This window comes from Motacilla alba, chromosome 1 (assembly GCF_015832195.1).
Source record: "Motacilla alba alba isolate MOTALB_02 chromosome 1, Motacilla_alba_V1.0_pri, whole genome shotgun sequence".
NCBI classification, from domain to species: domain Eukaryota; kingdom Metazoa; phylum Chordata; class Aves; order Passeriformes; family Motacillidae; genus Motacilla; species Motacilla alba.
Window position 1 is genome coordinate 6,060,091 of NC_052016.1, and position 19,228 is coordinate 6,079,318.

At 40.9% G+C, this 19,228-nt stretch overlaps 1 protein-coding gene across 2 annotated transcripts; it reads left to right on the forward strand.

Annotated features, from left to right (window-relative positions):
• The first annotated feature begins 264 nt into the window (after positions 1-264).
• FUNDC1 (FUN14 domain containing 1) lies at positions 265-12,424 on the forward strand. 2 transcript variants are annotated; one of them, XM_038145992.1, is made up of 5 exons: positions 265-392; positions 2,054-2,210; positions 4,032-4,107; positions 10,176-10,304; positions 11,808-12,424. In XM_038145992.1, exons 1-5 carry the CDS (start codon positions 362-364, stop codon positions 11,883-11,885), a joined length of 471 nt encoding a protein of 156 aa, XP_038001920.1. In that variant the 5' UTR covers positions 265-361; the 3' UTR covers positions 11,886-12,424. The 2 variants fall into 2 exon arrangements, with proteins under 2 accessions (XP_038001920.1, XP_038001910.1); XM_038145982.1 differs by lacking the exon at positions 265-392 and adding an exon at positions 487-1,679.
• The last annotated feature ends 6,804 nt before the right edge of the window (positions 12,425-19,228 follow it).

Consider the following 19,228-nt stretch of genomic DNA (forward strand, 5'->3'; position numbering starts at 1 on the left):
GGTTCTTCCCTCAGAGGGTGGCTGGGCACTGAACCGGCCCCCCAGGGCAGTGCTCACAGCACCAGCCTGGCAGAGCTCAGGAAGCGTTGGGATAACTCTCAGGCACATGGCTGGATCCTGCGCAGGGCACGCAGCTGGACTCGATGATCCCGGCGGGTCCCTTCCAGCTCGGGACACCGCACGTTCCCCAAACGCACCGACTCCGCTCAGCTCCCCCCTCACGGACACCCCGGGGGGGGAAGGGGGTCGGGAGGCGCATGCGTGCAGCGGCCGCGAGGGGGCGGCACCGCGGCGGGGCGGGGCGCGAGCGGCCGCTGGGGGCGCAGCGGGGAGGCCGCTCGCCGCCTCGGCACCGGCCAACATGGCGGCGCGGCGGCCCCGCTCCGCCTCAGGTCAGTGCTGGCCCCTTCCTGACGGGAGCGGGGAGGAGGCGGCGCGGCGAGCGCCCTTCCTCCTCTCGGGGGCGGCGGGCAGCCCCCTCCAGCTGCCCGCGCTGCGTCCCGGGGGCGGGGAGGGAGGGCTTGGGCTCCGCGCCTCCCCGGTCCCTTGCGTGTCCCCCTTCAACGGCGCGGCCCGGCGCATCGGCCCCGGCGCCCCCGGCATCACCCGGGCTGAATCTCCTTCCCGGCTTTAATCACTGAAACCCCTTCTAGGCAGGCCCGCAGACAGAATGAGTGCTGGCCGAGCTCTCTCGGGGCGCGGGGCCGCGCAGCCGGAGGTGCCGGGGGGATGCGGGACGGGAAGCGGGAGCCTCCAGCCCCCATGGCCGCCGCATCCTTCACCGTGCGCGGCTTTCCGGGCATCGCCGTGGCCTCGTCTTGCGGCGCCTTTCGGCACTGGCACAGTTCGATGTGCTTGGGGAATGTCCAGAACATCATTTGCCGCATGCAGGGAGTGTTTTTCATCAGTAGAAAACGCTCTGGCAGTGTTGTTTGCCACAGAACGTGTTAGACTTGTGTACACGAGTTTTGGTTTAAATAATAATAATTTAAGGGCAGAATTAATGTAACTGTTCGTGACAGTGTTTCAGTATTCTCCATCTAAAGAAGTTAAATGTGTTGTCCTCAATACCTCAAAGAAAGAACATTCAATAACAATTTAACATTATGGATCTCGCTGTTTATTATTTAGTACTCAAGAACATGTGGTAATAAAGGGAAATAATGCACACCTACATGTGTACTTCTTGCAGTCTTTGAAGTTTTTACCCATACTGGTAGTACAAGTTAAAAAGCTGTCAAAATTCTAATAAAATGTTTATATTTATAGTCTTACTTTAATTCTAGGTAATAATTCTAGGTCATAATTGAACTGCTCCTATTTTCTGGAATGTCCAACCAGTATCGCTGAATTTAGATTTAACCTTAAATAAACATAGTGGACTTCAGTTCACGTGTGTATGACACAGAATGTAAAACACTTTTAAAATATGTTTCTTTAAAAATCTAGACCCATCTCTTTCCTCTGATGTTTGAGTATACACAGTATTGAGGATCTCTTAATTTGAAGTTGTAGGATGCCTGTTTTGAAAACATTGGCAGAATTGTCCTGTGAACATGGAACTTAACTGATGTGCCAGCTTTCACTTGTTGTGAAAAAGGAACAGAAGTCACAAATGCTGATGCCCGGTCCTCTGAGGAAAGCACTGGGCCAGAAGTTCTTCATCTTTCCAAGTGTTGGTCTGTCCCTTTGGTTTTTGTTGTTTCGGTTTTTTTTGTTTGTGTTGAACGAGCTGACTGGTCATTTCATCTGATGCCTCTTGGTTCCTGCTTGAACAGGTGGGGGATTCTTGTTCACCTTTATAGTGCCAGTCATGGATTTTATCGATTTTACCACAGCTGTAGCTTTGTACATCTTACCTTGGTGATGGCACAGAACCCCCAAATCCCCCAAATTCTGTGAGCTGCTGGACCACAGGTGGCTTGTACGCTACAATTTACACCTTTGGATTACCCACTTAATGTCCAGACTGGGTCTGGGCTTTTCACATAAATTGTTCATTTACTCTACAACTGAGAAAATAACTTTTTTAAAATTGCTTTTTCTTTTCCAGAGCACGACAGTGACGATGATTCCTACGAAGTGCTGGATCTAACAGAATATGCTCGGCGTCACCATTGGTGGAATCGTTTGTTTGGCCGCAATTCAGGACCAATTGTAGAAAAATACTCTGTAGCCACACAGATTGTGATGGGAGGTGTGACTGGCTGGTGAGGGAGCTTCCCTTTCCGTAACTGACCTAGACCTTTTACTTTGTTAGAAGGTCCATTTCCGAGGGTATTTGAAGCAGATAAATATATGTTTAATGGGATTTCCTTTAGCATCGATCAGGATTATTCATGTGTGAACAATTTTAGCTTGTTACTCTGACTCATCATTGTGAAGTGCTTTTTAATAGTGGTGAAACATCAGTTATCCAAGGGAACTCACACTAGTTACTGTGGAAAGGATTTGGGAAAATGTCAGAGCTCTGAAATGACAAGAAATAAATGGAAAACTGCTGCATGTAGCTTTTATTTTGTATGGAAAAGCTTATTTCCTTACTAGTCTAGATTTAGAAACTTAGTTATATTATGGCTGAGAAATATTTTACAGGTAAAAGAAATGAAAGGAAGAGAAAAGGTTGACAAAATATACATTTAATTAAGAGCCCCATTTCCTGGAGACTGTTTTTCCTTCTAAATTGAGCTGCAGCCATGTTGAGCAAATTCACAGTTTGCTCTGATGTTAACTGATACACAGCCTAGTTATACTAGGATAATTCATGGTGAAAGCTAGACAGTAAAGATGAGAATTTAAACTGGAAAATGTGGTCACAGCCTGAGCAGCAAAAATATTTTTTATTTTTCAGAGGTATTTGGATGGTATTTGTCCATTCCAGTACACAGAAAAACTGTAAATTCATTGAAAAACACCATTATGGTAACACAGTGACTTTTAAAGAGGGATTATGCAAGAACTGGAAGATGAAATACACTAAAAATGAGATTGTTGTACCCAGGCTCAGTACAGCTTTGTGAAGTGGGTTTAGCTTTCAGTCAGAGTTTATAATTTGCTTCTGTAGCCTTAAAATGATTTTTAAAAATTACATGTGTACATGTAAACTCAAAAGTTTCTAGGGAATAGTTCATCTGGCATCCATAAAAACTGGCTTATTGGATGATCTGGAAAATGCACATTTCAGTATCTGTAGATGCACATCTCTCTGGGTGCCTACTGATGTATATAAATAAGAATTCACTATTTACATGCAGGGGGAAAAATTCCCCTCTGTGTGTGGGCCAGTGTTTAGACACACTGGAATTGCCCAGGGAAGTTGTGGAACCATCAGCCTTGGAAACTCATGTCTGAGTCAGGGCTCCTGGCAGCCTGATGGAGCTTCGAGATTGGATTGGGCTCTGCAGCAGTTTTGGGAAGGGGACTGATCCTGGTCACCTTCCTGCCTTATCTTTGTTCTGTAATATCGGTGTCTGTGCTGTTCTCCATTTGGTGAGGGAGGGTTTGGAGGCTGGGAACAAGGTGATTTTCTGCTTGCCTTGATCCATTAAAAACAGACTTAACACCATGTCCCAGCAGAGTGCCCTCACTGAGTTCAACTCCTGTGATAGGATGTGCTGCTTTTACTGAGATCTTTCAGTTATGAGTTGTGTAGTTAATATAAATTATGGTATAATGTATTTACATTCCACTTGGGAACAGTTATAGTAGCACTGTTATGTAATTATGCTGTGCTTTATTAACATGCTACATTTAATAGCAGTAAGATCTAGAGATCTCAAGCGTACTTTAAAGGGGCCATCAGACAGTCAGGAGCAAGCAGCCATTACTCACATTGTCTTGTTTTAGACATTGTTAATTTAATATTGCTTGCATTAAATAGCCTTGATTTTTAAATTTGTAAATATGAAATGATACATCTGCTTTTTAAATGAAATAATGGTAATAGATGCAGTCAGGAATTGTGTAGTGTGGCATTGTTCAGCAGAAAACTTCATTAGACTGGGTTTTTTTTTTTGTTTTGTTCCCCTAAGGTGTGCGGGATTTTTGTTCCAGAAAGTTGGAAAGCTTGCAGCAACTGCAGTAGGTGGTGGCTTTCTTCTGCTTCAAGTATGTAGCATTTTATGCTTTATAAGTTGGCAAATGTTATTTACTAAACAATAGGAAAAACACAGCTGTTGGGTAACATTTAATTAGGAAGGCTTCTTATCTACTTCATCTTTTTAGTCTTATCAGTCAAAACCTTACATTTGAGCTGGAATACTGTGTACTAATGTACAAAAGAGATATTCCTGAAAATCAGTGGTAAATCAGAATCTACTCTGTCCTGTAAAATAGTCTGCTGTAAGGCAAGAGAACTTCTGTGCAGAAGCTGAGTTACTGTGTGTGATTCCATGTTGTCAGATGAGAGGAACTGCCTGTAAAGCTATGGTTAGGGAGAATTTAAAATGTGTTTGTTTTACATTGGTTTGAGAATTTTATCACAGCTTTAGGCTGCTTTGGCAGTTGCCTGGAAAGCTTGTTCTGGTCCCAGTATGAGCTGTGTTTTTCTGTTTTCTCCCCTTGCCATGTTTTATCTGTTGAATCTCTAAAGCCTGGTTGAATTTTGACAGCTTCATTACATTCCTCTCTCTGCTGGCTTTTGGGTTCAGAAGTTTCTAATTATGTTATCTGGTGTGATCATTTGCATTTTTCATCAGACACTGTGATCAGGGGAGGATATATTTCCAAAAAACCTTTAAATTAGATGAAACTTTAGGTGAAGAAGAATTTCACGTGTTCTTCTGTAAGATGCCAGGAATTTACTGGCATTTTTCATGCCTTAATACCTGTGAGCTTCTCATTTTTCCTCAGATTGTTCTAGGGGATGTAGATTGGTACCTCCTTAGGCTCAATGATACACAGTTTCTTGAGAGGGGAGGTTAATGATATATTTGTTCCTTTCATCATCATCGTGGAGGGTTTCTGAAAGGCATATCCTGCTTTTATTTCTTCGATTGTAGTGGCTGATGCAGTCAAGCACTGATCAGGAAGGGTGGGGTGGTAACTGCTGCTGTGTAAAACACTGCAATGTTGCTGTTGTCTGAAGTACACATAGGTCCTTCATAATCATGGTCCCCACTGGTTTGGGGCTAGTTTGGTTTTTTTTTCCTCTTCCCATGTTTTGTATGCCACTGGTCTTAATTCTATTAATGATAATTTTTCTATCAATATGACTGAAGAGCTGCCAGACAGAGGCACCCAGGGTGGAGGCAGCAGATTGCTGCAGGTACCTTCCTCAGTGCTCCTGACTACAGGAAGCTGAAAAATTAAAGCTGAGTCCTGTAGACAAAGGAGAATGGAAATTGAATAAAAGACATCACTTGTGCAGGATTTTTACTTGCTGAGCTGTGGAGTGTGGGGAGCTTTCCTGTACGTGTAATAGATTTGCCATGTGGTTGTGTGTCTGATTTCTTGGTTGATGTCATTTACACTGAATCCAAAAAGAAGTATTATCCAAGAGGAAATATGAGTTAAGTATTTTGATTGGATTGTCTATATCTTAAGTAAGATCAGATTCTCTTGAAAGGAAATGAAGTAAATGCCTTGGTCTCTCTTTTAATTCAAAACATTTTGCATTTTAAGGCTGAGTCATAAATTCTGTGGTGTAATTACATTTCTGTAGTCTTTAATTTTTTCATTTAAAGATCACACATCCTGATTCTATGAATATGTGTTCAGTGCTTCCCCTGAGTGGGCAGAAGAGTATTTCAGCATGTTACTAGAAAGTTCCTTTTTATCTGTAAATTTCTCTGAAGTTGCAGATTTCATTTCAAATGCTGATTGCAATATTGACATTATAATTACATGCTAGAACAAGAGTAATAAATACAGAAGGCAAGATTCTTGGCTAAAGCTCATTCAGTGAAACATTTCAGTCTTAAAATTTAAAAAATACATTTTTTTCTTCAGTGGGTGATGACTTCATCTCAAGAAATGTAGTAGGAAACTGAAAGCAATGCATTCTTCAGTGTCAGTTTGTACAGGAACCAAAAAATATTTTTCATGTTTTTGTAAGTGATCTAGAGCTTCAGTCTTAATACAGGTTATATGAAAAGTAGTTGTAGAAAAAGAATAAAAATTATGTGAAATTTGCACAGTTTTTCAAAATTATGATCTGTTATCACATCTTTGCAGTGAATATTTCCACACCTTAATTTGATTCATTCTTATTTGATTATTAACTATGCTCTTTTTTTTGTGAAATAGATGTAGCTCTTCAAATATGCTGGTATAAGAGCAATATCCAGGCACTATATTGAGGAAAATATAGTGCATATCTCATAACAAGTAAGGGGTTTTCCTTGTGTAAATTCTCATTTATACAGCACAGTTTGGTAAAATCCTGGAGTACTACATGTACTCTGGGTTCTACTATAATGAATTGGTTAAAAACAATTGTTCTTAATGAGCACCTAATAGCTCTTTATTTTTAAAATCCTACATCCCCAAGAGCAGTTTCATTGTCTTTTGCTCTGCAGTGAGCATACAAATTACAGCTTTTTCTGTTCTGTGTTGTCTATTATTTAATAATGAAATTGGATTTTTATTCAGTTACTTGTGCTTTCACTAACACATTTTTCCTTGGCCCATTAATATGCCATTGATGAATTAAACTGAATCCTTCATTAAATTATGTTCTAATTTAGGAAAGGTAAATATGTGAAAACAACACAAGAAACAGAATAAACTCTGAGATGTCCTTGGCTTTGTCTTGTACAAGGGGTTGTTGCTAGTGCACCATGATGATCAAGGAATCATAGCATGGGTTGGGTTGAAGGGACCTTAAGGACCATGTAATTCCAACGCAGTGTGGCATCCTAGTGACATTCCCAGGGAGAGACCAGCCTGCTTCTGGGGCTAGGGGCATAGTGAGGAAGAGTTGGATTCAGTTTTATGTTGAATGTCCCACTTTTCATTTGATGTGTGCACACTCAGAGGGAACATTCAATGGAACAGCCAGAGCAAATGGGAGTTGGGAGTTGGCCTGATAAAGGAGTGCCGAGTTTCTGGCAGGTTCTGCCATGGAGGGACAGAGTGTCTGTGCCTCTGTAACCTGCAGTGCTGGCAGTGGGACAGTGGAGCTGTGCCTGCAGATGGTGGCTGAGGGTACAACCTCTGCAGTCAACGCTCACACATTGTGTCGCTTCTCAGTCTCTCCTTGTCAGTGTGTGTTGAGCTTAGAGGCTTGTCAGATCTGTTGTGGAAACTGGGGGTTGTTCTCTTCCTGAACAGCAGAAAATGCCTCAAAGTGCCTGTGGGTTCTGTGCCCTGCAGTTGAGCTCTCCTGTGCCTTCTGGCCTTGCTTGGGCTCTTTTAGTGTGAGGCATTTTGCCTTGATGAAATTAAAATTCTTTTGTCCCATCTTGGTGTACCAATTTTTTCGCTCCAAAACATTTTTTCTGCTCATTATTCATGTTAGTGTTTCACAATAACAAAGTACCTTTGTGCCTCTCCAGTATCACACCCAAAATGAGGTCTGCCCTTGAAGATTCTGTTTTCCTTAATTAATGTCAAGAAAAATAACACATTTTTAGTGTTCCTGCACTGATGTATTTCTTCAATTGCCTTTTTGAAAAAATTTTGTTATTTTTTCAACACTTTTGGGAGGTCTTGAACGAATAATGAGCTATGAGATATATAGGTAAGTATATAATATATCTATTATTCCATCATCATGTATAGAGAAATTCCTGTATAACCCAAAATACACCCCCCTCTTTAATAACATGTTCAATTAATATGTATAGACCTATATGACTCCTTGATAATATGTGCAATTAATGTGTATAGACCTATATGACTCCTTAATATATCCAAGTATGGATATGATGATATGGATATGATAATGGGATATTGCTATTTTACTTGGTTGTTGTAGGGCCTGAGATTAAAAAATAGTAAATTTTGAGAATTTGCATTTATGTAAATTTACTGTTATAAGCAAGTAGTGTTTTATGATACATTGGAGTCTAAAAATTGAAGTCTGTTTTTTCAGCATTTGAGTTCAGGGGTCAGTAAATCATTATTTCTGCACTTATATATGAAATTATGTAATTAGTGGGGCTGCAGCCAAAGTAGATATGACACAGGTTCTGTCACTGCCAAAGTACAGAGTTTTTTTCTTCGCAGTTAAAAAATTTATATTCAAAACATTACCCTCTGTTGCTTATTTTATAAACACTCAATAAGTAGAATTTGGAATCTCTTGTTTCAGGGCCACAGAGTTCAGGGAGAAAAGATGTCTGGTTTTGATACAAGTGTAAGCTCTGCAGTAGTTACAAACAGATCTTAATTAAAAACTTCTGCCTCATCTTTGTGCTCTCTGGATAACTGAGCTAATTAAAGTTGTCTTAATGAAATGTTTCTTCCAAGAGGCATTTGCATTTTACAAGCAAGCAGATACATTAGCATTTCTTATATTGTGTTGGACTGAGTGGATCAGTCACATTTAATTTTCAGTTGTGTGAGTGAGAAGGCACCAATTCAATGCTGGGGCCTTTTTGAAATTCTTGTGGTCATGTTAAATTCCTAGAATAACAATTGCCACAATGTGCAGCTGTTTTTCTTTTCCTGGTATGTTATCCTGTGACTGGGTGTGCAACCAGTACCAGGTCTCCTGCTTTCATACTGTACAGACAGCCCTTAATGAGCTGTCCCTGCCTGCCACTAGTGCCCATGTGAATAAATGGCTTTACAGTAGACAGGCAAAGTCAATTAATTTGTTATTAATTACATTCGGAGACATGAAGTAAAAGAGAGTTTAAAATAAAGTGCATTTTGCATTTGTCCAGTGAATTTTTTTTTAATTATGCAAAGGTAGAAACTGAAGTTGACTTTCTTGCAGAGGTGATCTTTGTTTTGACTTCAGACAAAATCTGCGTGACACTTGTTTAATTTTATTTTTTTTCCTGGATTATGAAATCCTCAGTTTGTGGTGAAATAGGTTGCTTAGTTACTGTGGCAGTTGTAGAACAAGCTACATGGTCTAATTTCAGTTATTTGGTAGAAAGATCTATGTGAAAGTCAAACTTCAGAGCCTGTGAGTGATGTGAAACTAAACATAATGAACTATGTATTTAGGCTAAACCTAATAAATTGTATAAATACCTGTTCCACAAAATTTCATTAAATACCTGTTCCACAAATACCCGTTCCACAAAATTTCATTATCTGTGACTTATGTTTACCAACTGGACAGTTGGCATAGAAGGCTGTTAGGTAGATTGGGTGGATTTCCCACCCACCTCTCATGTGACCTTGAGAAGTACCTGAGAAATCTCACACTTTACAAAGAGTTTTTGGATAGCAGTCATTTACATATAAGTTTAGTGGTTTACAGCTATTTGTCCTAACAGTTAAAATAAGCAGTCATCCTTAATTTTTATTTTCTTTTCTTTTTTTCCCCCCAAATAATGAGTTGTTTAACTGTTTTCTAGAACATGCATCAATCAAATATTAGTAACAGAAATAAGGCAAAGGTTTGGGATGATCATTAGACAGGGTATAAAATTTGGAAGTTTGTGTGTAAATTGATATGAATCAGCGTCCTCAAACATATTCATTTTTGTAATTTTACAGAACTTGTGCTGTTCTCAAGCTGTGTTATTTTTCTACTTAATGGTTTTGTTTTGTAAGTAGGGTGAGAATTCTCTTGTAATGAGTACTTTTTTTTTTTTGTTGGACAGTTTAAATTTTGTAGGATAAAATAAAGAGTTTTCAGTGTTTCTAATGATGATCTTGATTAGCCCCGGATACTCTGTCGCAAATCAGAAGTCTACAATTCTGAAAGAAGCGAAAACAAAAGAGTTTCTTCATTGTTGTCCTATGAATGTATTTTTTTTACAAGTAAAGTTACAGTAAATGCTGAAGGAAAAACATTGCAAAGCTTTTATAACTAAAAAACAGAGAACTGGTAAAATTAACAAGAGTCTACTGAGCTTTGCCATTGCTTGTTCTAATTTGAACTGCTATCACTGAGGAAGGCTTTGAAGCAGAGAACCTGCTGAAATTGGAAGAATGTCTTTTCCTGTATCTGTAATAAGTAAAAATAAAAACTATTTTATAGGCACCAAGACAATGTATTTTGACTCATGAAATGTGAATTGCAGCTGTACTAACTGCCTTTATTTCCCTAGATTGCTAGTCATAGTGGATACGTACAAGTTGACTGGAAGAGAGTTGAAAAAGATGTAAACAAAGCAAAAAAACAGTTAAAAAAGCGTGCAAATAAGGCAGCTCCTGAAATCAACACTCTCATTGAAGAGGTGAGTCTAATGTGATAAACTCCTTTTTGCCAGTCAGATTTTCTTACCTTGCACTGCAGGTGATAATGAGTTGAAAATGCAGATGCAAAGCTGGAACACATCAAAAATACTTTGGCTTTATAATTTATTTAAAGATATCAGATTGTGCTGTCTTTTATTCATTCAGCTTTCAGTTTGGTCACTGTTAAAAATTACACACGAATTTGTTCTTGGCAGTTGACAAAGCCAGTAAGGTCATGACATGGTAAAAAGTTCAGGATGGTGTGGGTGAAACATGGTAACTACAAAGACAAAACCCAAATCTTCTTAGACTGCTGATAATAAAATTACTTGTCCGGTCAAGAATGGCTTTTTTGCAGAAAAGCTGTAGTTACTTTCTAACAGGAGTTGTGATTTTATCTCACTTTTTTAGACAATATCTGTCTGCAGAATCTACCAGTTGCCTATTTTGTTGAGAAGAGGTAGCTGTGATACTGATCAGTGTTACTGGGGCTGTTTCACCCTGTCATTTGAAGACTTCCATTTAATCAATTTTGTGGTTATTTGGGGTTTTTTAAAGCCTGTTTTTACATATTTTTCACGTTCCATACATGCAATCTAAGTTTCATTCTGAATAACTGAGAATCTTGACTGTGAATGTGCTATAGACAGCAGCCACACTGATGTTCTGTAATTAATGAGTTTTGACATCTCAGGTTTAACCTGTATGGAGTTGCATATAGATTGATAAAAAATTACCTTAAATTTTAATGTGAATATGAACTGAAAGTTCAATATTGAGGGTTTTCTTGCTGCTTCTGTACCTCAAATAGCTTAACCTCTCCTTCACTACTGCCCCGTAGAAATGGGTGGAATAGGATGGAGTTTTTGGTTTTCCATTGTGTTTTTTCCTCTCAGATTATATGACTTTCTTGTAACTGTGTGTTAGTTGCCAGTCTGGGGTGTTTGAAGCAGAGCATTTATGAAATGGCACATTTGACAAAATTATACTCTGTGCTGCTACTTCATGAAATACTCTACACCCATGTCATCATACATAAGTGTTTTTTTCTAGGATTAAGTTGTTTGGAAGCTGGCTCATAGTGGAGTGTATTTCTTTTCCAGTGATCTTCCAAAAAGCAGTATTTTTTCTTAAAAATTATCATGTGATAGCAATTGAAGTCATGGTGGTGCTCATGCTTTTTTTTTTTTTTTGACAAGGTAGTTTGTAAAACATGTCTTATTTTAATCAAAACAAGAGTGGTATTGACATGAAATTACTGTAACAATTCCTCTGTATTTTTAATTTCTAAAGGTTCACTGTATTTTAAAAATATTGTTAAAAACAGCTGAGAGTCAGTTTGCACTATATTGGTGCCAGCTATTTTTATATGGTTTTAGACACATCACATCCCCCTGCACCCTTCTCCCCAAGTTCAGTGTTCTTGTTTCCAGAAGTTGTGATAAGTATTAAATAATAACATCAGACACAATTAACTTTATGAATATTATTTTTCTTCTCAGTCAACAGAATTTATCAAACAGAACATTGTGGTGTCCAGTGGCTTTGTTGGAGGCTTTTTGTTGGGGCTGGCGTCGTGAGGACCCCAACGTCCCTTCCAGATGGGATCCGTGTCGGCCAAGATTGCGAGCAGTGTGGGTCACTGGGCCTGCCAGAGCAAGACAAGAGGACTAGCTAGGCAACTTGGGAGCTTTTACATTTCAGGCTTTTGCCTCTTGAAGCTTGGTAAAACTAGGATTTGCTGAAAAACTGTGCAGTGTGCTCATTATAGCATTTCTGGGCAAAACTGGTTCATCCTCATCATGTCTCTTTTTATCTATGGCCTTTCAAGATCTAGCATTTTTTAAAATGTTATTCTTGGAATATAGCTGTGTAACCATACTGTAAGAATGAAAGCTCCATTTCTGTGTTTTCAGTTAAATACTGTTTATTTAAAAAGTATTTTTCTTCATGCTGTAGTAGGTAGTATCAATGACTACATACTGTATATGATACTGTGGTTTCAGCCTCCTGGCTGTCCATCTTCTTTAGAAGTCACTGCAATAATCTGTAATACCTTTTTACAGAGTATTAAATAACAAAGAATCATGAGCTTATTAAAGGTGAAAATTAACTTTGGCTTTGTATACATAAAAAATAAGAAAGTCTCTCAGTTTTGGCCTGCGAGGACCTGGTACTAGTGTTTACCCGGGCAGATTTTTAAGGTGATTTTAGTGATTTGTTACCAAGTTATTCTAAAACAGCTGTTAATCTAAACAAACACTCTGCATTTTGACACATTTCAAACTTGAACCTCTCAGAAATTCCTACCCAAGGAAGAGTTTGCTCTGCCCTGGTTTCTCTGTTTTTTACTGTAGCAGCAGATGAATGTGAACTGGAATATCTCCCACGAGGGTTCTGTTGGGTTGCTGTTCCCTTCTCTGAACAGCAGTAGTGGTTCAGTAGCATTGGATGGATGGGTGGGTGTGAGCTTGGATGCACAGGACATGGGAGATTGGACATACTAACCTTCTAAATATTTAGATTTGTGCATCCCTAGGCTCCAGAGGTTTGTATTACATGTTGACCTCATGTTTGTGGTGTGCTTGAGGCCGTGGTGAGTAAGGTATGAAGCATGTCCTGCATACCTCTGAGCTTTAAGGGTTTCATCAAGCCTGGTTAAGACTTTGGAAAATAAATCTTAGCACACACACCCCCAAACCAAACCCCCAAACCTAAGGTACATGAGTGGCCATGAACCCTAAATATTTTGTTTTAAAGTGACTATCTGAAGTTATATTAGCCAAGTTGCAGTTTATTGGAAATGAGAAGCCCAAGGAGGAATGTGTCTGCTGGGTTATCTGGGATTTAGAGTAAAAGAAAGAAAGATGAAAATGTTAAAAAAAGAAAGCCTTTGCTGTGATGTTCAGCCCAAAGAATAATGGGAAGCTAACCAACCAGTCAGCTTTTTTCTGCTGATGAAGCTCATGGGTTTTTGGCTCATCCAAAGGGTACTGAAGCCAACTGACATGAGTCATCCACCCTGACTGGAATGAGCTGGGTATCCTGAAGGGCTTCGGGGATGTAGTGACCACCTCAGTACCATGAACGTGTAAATGTGCATTTTTGGTGTGCTTTGTGAAAGGATTTCAAAGGAGCATGCTTTAGTGAGCTTGCTAAAAAGGCTGCTCATGTGACCAAGGAATTTACTTCATTGTTAGAAGTAGAATTAAAACCAAAAGTATTAGTAGGATGCAAGATTTCTGCAGAGGAAAGTTGTTCTGCTGTTCTGTTGGCATCATCTTAGATTTTCAGTCAATGGATCAAGAATTCATTGAAATACATTTGAGGCTTCTATAGTTTTATTTTTTGAGTTAGATTTCATTTTTTTAAGCCTTAAGAGACATAATGTTGTACATGTAAAACTGTCTGAGGGACTAAAAAGGCAAGGAGAAATGGTGTTACTGAAAAGGTGAACGCTGGTGATTTGTGCTGGGATTGGCTTCATATCCTGGACTCCTGACTGGAAAAGAAGAAGGACTGCTGGCACAGCAGGACTTGCTGATGCAGTTCCTTGGGCTGGTGAGACAGAGGGGATGCTGCCAGCAGCTCCAGCCACAGCTGGCAAGGTGAGGTGGCGATGTAGTGGCAGCTGTGGGAAAGGACCGAGGTAAGTGCAGCTTTTTTTGCAAATACCTGAGATTTTTTTATGTGCCAGCTCAGATCAGTCTCACCTATGTGAGGGAATGCTTTGTAAAGGTACAGTCAAAAAATGCATGTTGATGGGGTTGGGAACAGAATGGAGTGTAGCTCCAGTGGGAATATGGGGTTTCTGGGGGTAAAGCCTTCTCTGGGATGGTTTCAGAGTTACTGTTGCCCTCTCTGACAAAGAATAATCCAGGCTGAGAAGATTCAGAGGAGAAAGGCTGGTGAGGCCTGGCACAGGTTGCCCAGAGAAGCTGTGGCTGCCCCATGCCTGGAAGTGTCCAAGGCCAGGTTGGACAAGACTTGGAGCAACCTGGGATAGTGGAAGGTGTCCCTGCTTAAGGCAGGGGAGTTGGAACTGGATGATCTCTAAGGTCTCTTCCAGCCTAAACCATTCTATGGTTCCATGATTCTAAAGGAAAAACATGGAATAAAATTTTTGGAAGAGTTTTTTCTTTTTTTTTGGGAAGGGGGGGATCAGTTTTAGAAAGCTGGTTAGAAATACTTAAATTAATGAAAGGCTGACCCAGCATTTCTGTGGTTTTTATTGTATAGCCGAAGAACTTAAAGGTAGAAAACATGGACCTAGCAGTGGGTGAGAAACAGCTTTCCATAATGCCCAGTGGGTCTGTAGAATTAATTTCTGTTGTGTGCTACTGAGACCAGGGAAGAGCCCTTCATTCAGAGAAAGGTGGGGCAACATTGCAAGAGTCTCAGTAATATCTAAAGGTGGGAGAAAAATCACTTTTCGTTTCTCTGGCCATAGTTAATATTGTTTGGTGCAGTTCATGATAAAATTCCAGTTGATCCTACTTTTTTCCTCTACAGGCCTGTGTAAATTTTTCCCGTCAAGTAGTTGTTAGCAGCTACTTTTCAAAGTTGAATGCTAAGATAATGATTGAGGAAGGCATGGCATATATCTCTCTAGTGAACAGCTTTTGAAAGCTTATTAAATAGTGCATTTGGGGAGAGATTGTTAATAAATCATCTATTTGTTTTCTGTTATCTTAATGGGATAATCTATTTCCTGAAATTGTTTATTTTTAGTTAAAGAAGCATTGGGCAGTACATTTTAATTTAAGGTGAGATACAAGCGTGATCTTATTACTGAATTTTAAGAGGACAGAATTTGGCTTAAACTTTGAAGGCTGTTTCTGCTTCAGCAGCCAGACTGAAAATTAAAATGTTGTTAAGACAGAGCTGTCTCCCAGATTCAAGTGCATTTGTCATGAGGGCTTAAGGGGGGGGAGGCAAACAGTAAAATGCAGGAGTCAGGACTGTAATTCAGTAATTCTGCCCGTGCAGACTCCATAAATTACAGTGAATTCAGTAATGTGAAAAAGCAGCAGTAATACTTCCCCCTAACCTTTTGAAAATTGTTGGAAATCTCAAAAGAATTACTTTAAAAATCAAATTTTTGTGGTACGCATCTCCCTGGGGTTTGTCAATGATAGTGGAAAAAGATAACATTCACCCAAACTAGAACAACATGACATTTTGGAAGAGTATGGACACAACAAAAAAAAAAAAGAAAAAAGAAAAAGAAGTTATATTCACCCTAGGACTGTGCATGGGCTGGCTTGGGTGGTGGGGGAGAACAAGAGTCAAATCTAGCAGGGGAAGGAGGTGCCATCCTGCCTTGTTGGATTGGGAAGCAAGTCTGATGCAGTGTGGTGACATCCCAGTACTGGGACATGTGGGAGAGCTGGTGTTATCTTGGAGCAGTTTGGGAAGTGAGTCAGCTGACATTCATCAGGACCTGTAAGACCAGAAGCCAATTTTAATTAAGATAATCATGGGGTGAGTGTGCACAAAACATCTGGTGCTGAACCCTTGGGTGTGTTTGGTCCCACATTGAAGCTCGGAGGCATTTAAATCTTGGAGTGCTGCAGGACGTGGCACAGAGGTGTAATATGGGATTTTGTGCTCACAGCCTGGGCTGGACACAGCACAGCAAGCTCCAGCACAACTGGTGCCAGGCTTGGACTAGGAAATCTTGCTGGACCTAGGCTGACTCCAACTTGCAGCTTGGGTAAACCAGTGCAGTGGCACAAATTTGCATAGTTCATGGATTCTGCACTCAGAGGTTTTCTGCCTCCCTCACCGTCTCCCCTTTTCACAGTTCCTCGAGCAGTGTTCCTGCCTCCCTGGTATAGTTTTGCCTGCCTTCTGTTTTTTCCCCACCTCCCAGGAACAGAGCAGCACATCATACACTGAGCTGTGAAAAAGAGGAAATGCAGTCCTTCAAAATGAGGGGAATTTGGGAATCAATGCCACAAGTCAGCTCAGCTGTGGAACTTCCCAACAGCTCGTGCCTCTGGCTTAGCTCAGGGAAGCTTGAGGCCACATTCCGTTACCTTTTCCTGGGAAACCTCTCCTTCTTCCTAGACCAGTGCCCTACCTTCCAAACCATAAAGTGTTTTGGCATGAGATAACCTTGGTCTCTGCTGCTGACACATTCTGAGGTGTGGATGTACCTCAGTGTTCGTGGAGCATGGACAGGAACTTGGGTCTGGTCACCTCAAAGTTTCCTGAAGTCATTTGTGAACAGTTGAATGAGCTGCTTGAGGTGGGAATCCTCCAACAGGAGGAAAGGGAAAGCAGGTTACAACCAGGATATTTTGCTGCCCATTTGGTAGGATGCTTACCTGGGAACTGGAATATATTGTTATACATTCAGTCCTTGATAAGGCCTTTGTCATTTCACCATCAAACCCCACAAATTCAAGTCCTCCTAGCCCTATCTGTTAAAAAACCCATTTCTGCACATATGGACTGTATATTTAAAAAAAAATACTTGATAGAAAATGTTAATCCACAAAGAGAGTTTAGTATTGAACTACATGATTCCCATTTAATATAGATAATCTGAACTTTTGTCACAACAAGAGGCACTCAAGGCCATACACACTCATGGGACCTGGAGAACTAGGACCTAGCATGATCTGTAATTGGACATCTTATTTTCTTGAAGTATTAAAGATGAAGTAGAGGTTATTCTGTTTTCTTGTGTGCTTAACAGACACCAAACTCATACTGCAGCCAAATTTCAGATTTTTATTTACAGATTTCAAATCCTCTCCAGTGAGGCAATCAAATGCCTTGATAGCCTACAGGTTGCTGAGACACAAATCTAAGCCAAAATGCATCTGAATTTATCTGTAAGTGTAAGAAACCCTACAGATGTATGAAAGGAATGTTTGAAAATCAAGAGTTGCCAAATAGTATTTGAAAATCCATTTGGGCCAATAAAGAGAAAGAAGGAAAATTAACAGCAATCAGGGAGTCTGTATTCTTAATGCTCTTACAACAGTGTATAATTGTTTAAAAACATTGAGAAGATGCCTTTCTACAACATAATATTTTTTTCTATTTAGGTGGAATAGAAATATATCATATGACATATGAGATCTAGTTTTCAAACTTAAAAGCTGAATTGCGTGCTGGCTTCATTAGGAGATTTGTTTTGAGGCTGTGTGTACAAGTACAGCCAGGCATGTGCTTGACTCACCTGTTTGTATGTGAAAGCCAAGGCAGAACAAACCAGGGAAGGGATGCACAGGTCTTTCCTCTTTTTATGTTATTACAGGAATCTCTGGTTAGGCTTTGAGACCCTTGGGTAGTCTGCACAGAGTCAGGAAACCAGGGAGTGCTCACGGTGGGGGAGTTAAGGGCAAGGCACAAGAAGAGGAATTTGTCTGTCAGAACCTGGGTGTCAAGCTGAGTGCCCTGGATCCTGCTTATGTCCATGTTCTGTGGCAAATCTGCCTTACTGGGAATCACAGACTCACAGAATGGTTGGGGTCAAGGGGATCTTAAAGATCATCTCATTCCAACCTCCTGCCATGGGCAGGGACACCTTCCACCAGACCAGGTTGCTCAGAGCTCCATCCAGCCTGGCCTTGGACACTTCCAGGGATGAGACATCCACAACTTCTCTGGGCAACCTGTGCCAGGGCCTCAGCACACTCACTGGGAAGAATCCTCCTAACCTCTGATCTAAATCTGCTCTCTGTCAGTTTGAAGCCATTCCCCCTTGTCCTGCCACTCCCTGCCCCTGCAAGCAGCCTCAGCCTTTTCCATAGGCCTCCTTCAGGTACTGGGAGGCCGCAATTGGGTCACCCCAAAACCTTCTCTTTCCCAAGCTGAACAATCCCAATTTTTCCTCGGTCCTTTTGAACCCCATAGGCAGAGGTCACAGGAGTAGCAGCTCTGCGGGGGAAGGCCTGGGGGTTATGATGGACCTGGAATTTGAAGGAACCCTGGAGGCACTGCACATGGCAGAAAACTCAGGCTGAGGTGCCTCAGGAGGAGCATGGTCACTTACGGAAATTTGTTACCTGCCTGTCTGTACTTCACCCTGGGGGACCTCACCTGGAATACCATGACTGCTTTTGGGCCCTCCAGTTCAAGAGAGGGGCTGAGCAAGAAGAAAGGGTCCAGAGAAAAACATCTAAGCTGCTGAGGAGTCTAAAGCATCAGGGCTGCCAGGGGAGCTGAGGTTGTTCAGCCTGGGCAAGGGAAGGCTGAGGGTGAATCTGTGGTAGCTACAGCCACCTGAAGGGGAGGCACAAAGGTGATGGAGCCAAACCCTTCCCAACAAGGGCCAGCAGCCACAAGAGTTGTGGCTTGGCAAAGTCACACTGGACATTAGGGAAAGATCTTCCAGCAGGAGGGTGGTGGTGCTGCAGTGGACAGCTCACCCAGGGAGGCTGTGGGTGTTCCCTCCTCAGAAATTTACAGGTTTTGGCTGAACAAAGCTGACCTGACACAGCCCTGGTTGCTGCCCAAGCATCCTGCTGAGAGCAGAGAACTCCAGCGCTTCCCTTCTGGGAACATCAGGTGTTTTTATCCCACTCGGCCCCTCCATCCTTCTCCTGGGTTTAGCCTTGTGCTCCTTCACATCTGAACATGCAACAGAAATGTTTTCTGTGGCTGCTTTCTTCTTATTGTTCACACAGAGCAGGAAAAATAGATGCTGAGGGGGTGTGGCACTGCAATTAATTCCAGGTTTTCACTTTAAAAAAAAAAAAAGAAAAGAAAAAAGCAAATTTATTTATTTTCTCAACATTGGAAAGGTTAGAGACCTGCCAGGTTATTTTTTGGGTGGCATTAATTTTGCTTTTATAAAATTAAGATTCTCTGGTAGCTGACACACAGGAATTTGTGCACGTGTGTGGTTTGCTTGGAGCTGTTGCAGCAAATTCTTAAATATGGAACAGCAGGAAAAAAAAAGTAT

Coding starts and splice junctions, on each gene's coding strand:
- FUNDC1 (XM_038145982.1), top strand. CDS start 1,571: ATGTGCCAGCTTTCACTTGTTGTGAAAAAGGAACAGAAGTCACAAATG. Junction 1,680..2,053: donor CTTCATCTTTCCAAGTGTTG/GTCTGTCCCTTT, acceptor TTTCTTTTCCAG/AGCACGACAGTGACGATGAT. Junction 4,108..10,175: donor GTGGCTTTCTTCTGCTTCAA/GTATGTAGCATT, acceptor TTATTTCCCTAG/ATTGCTAGTCATAGTGGATA.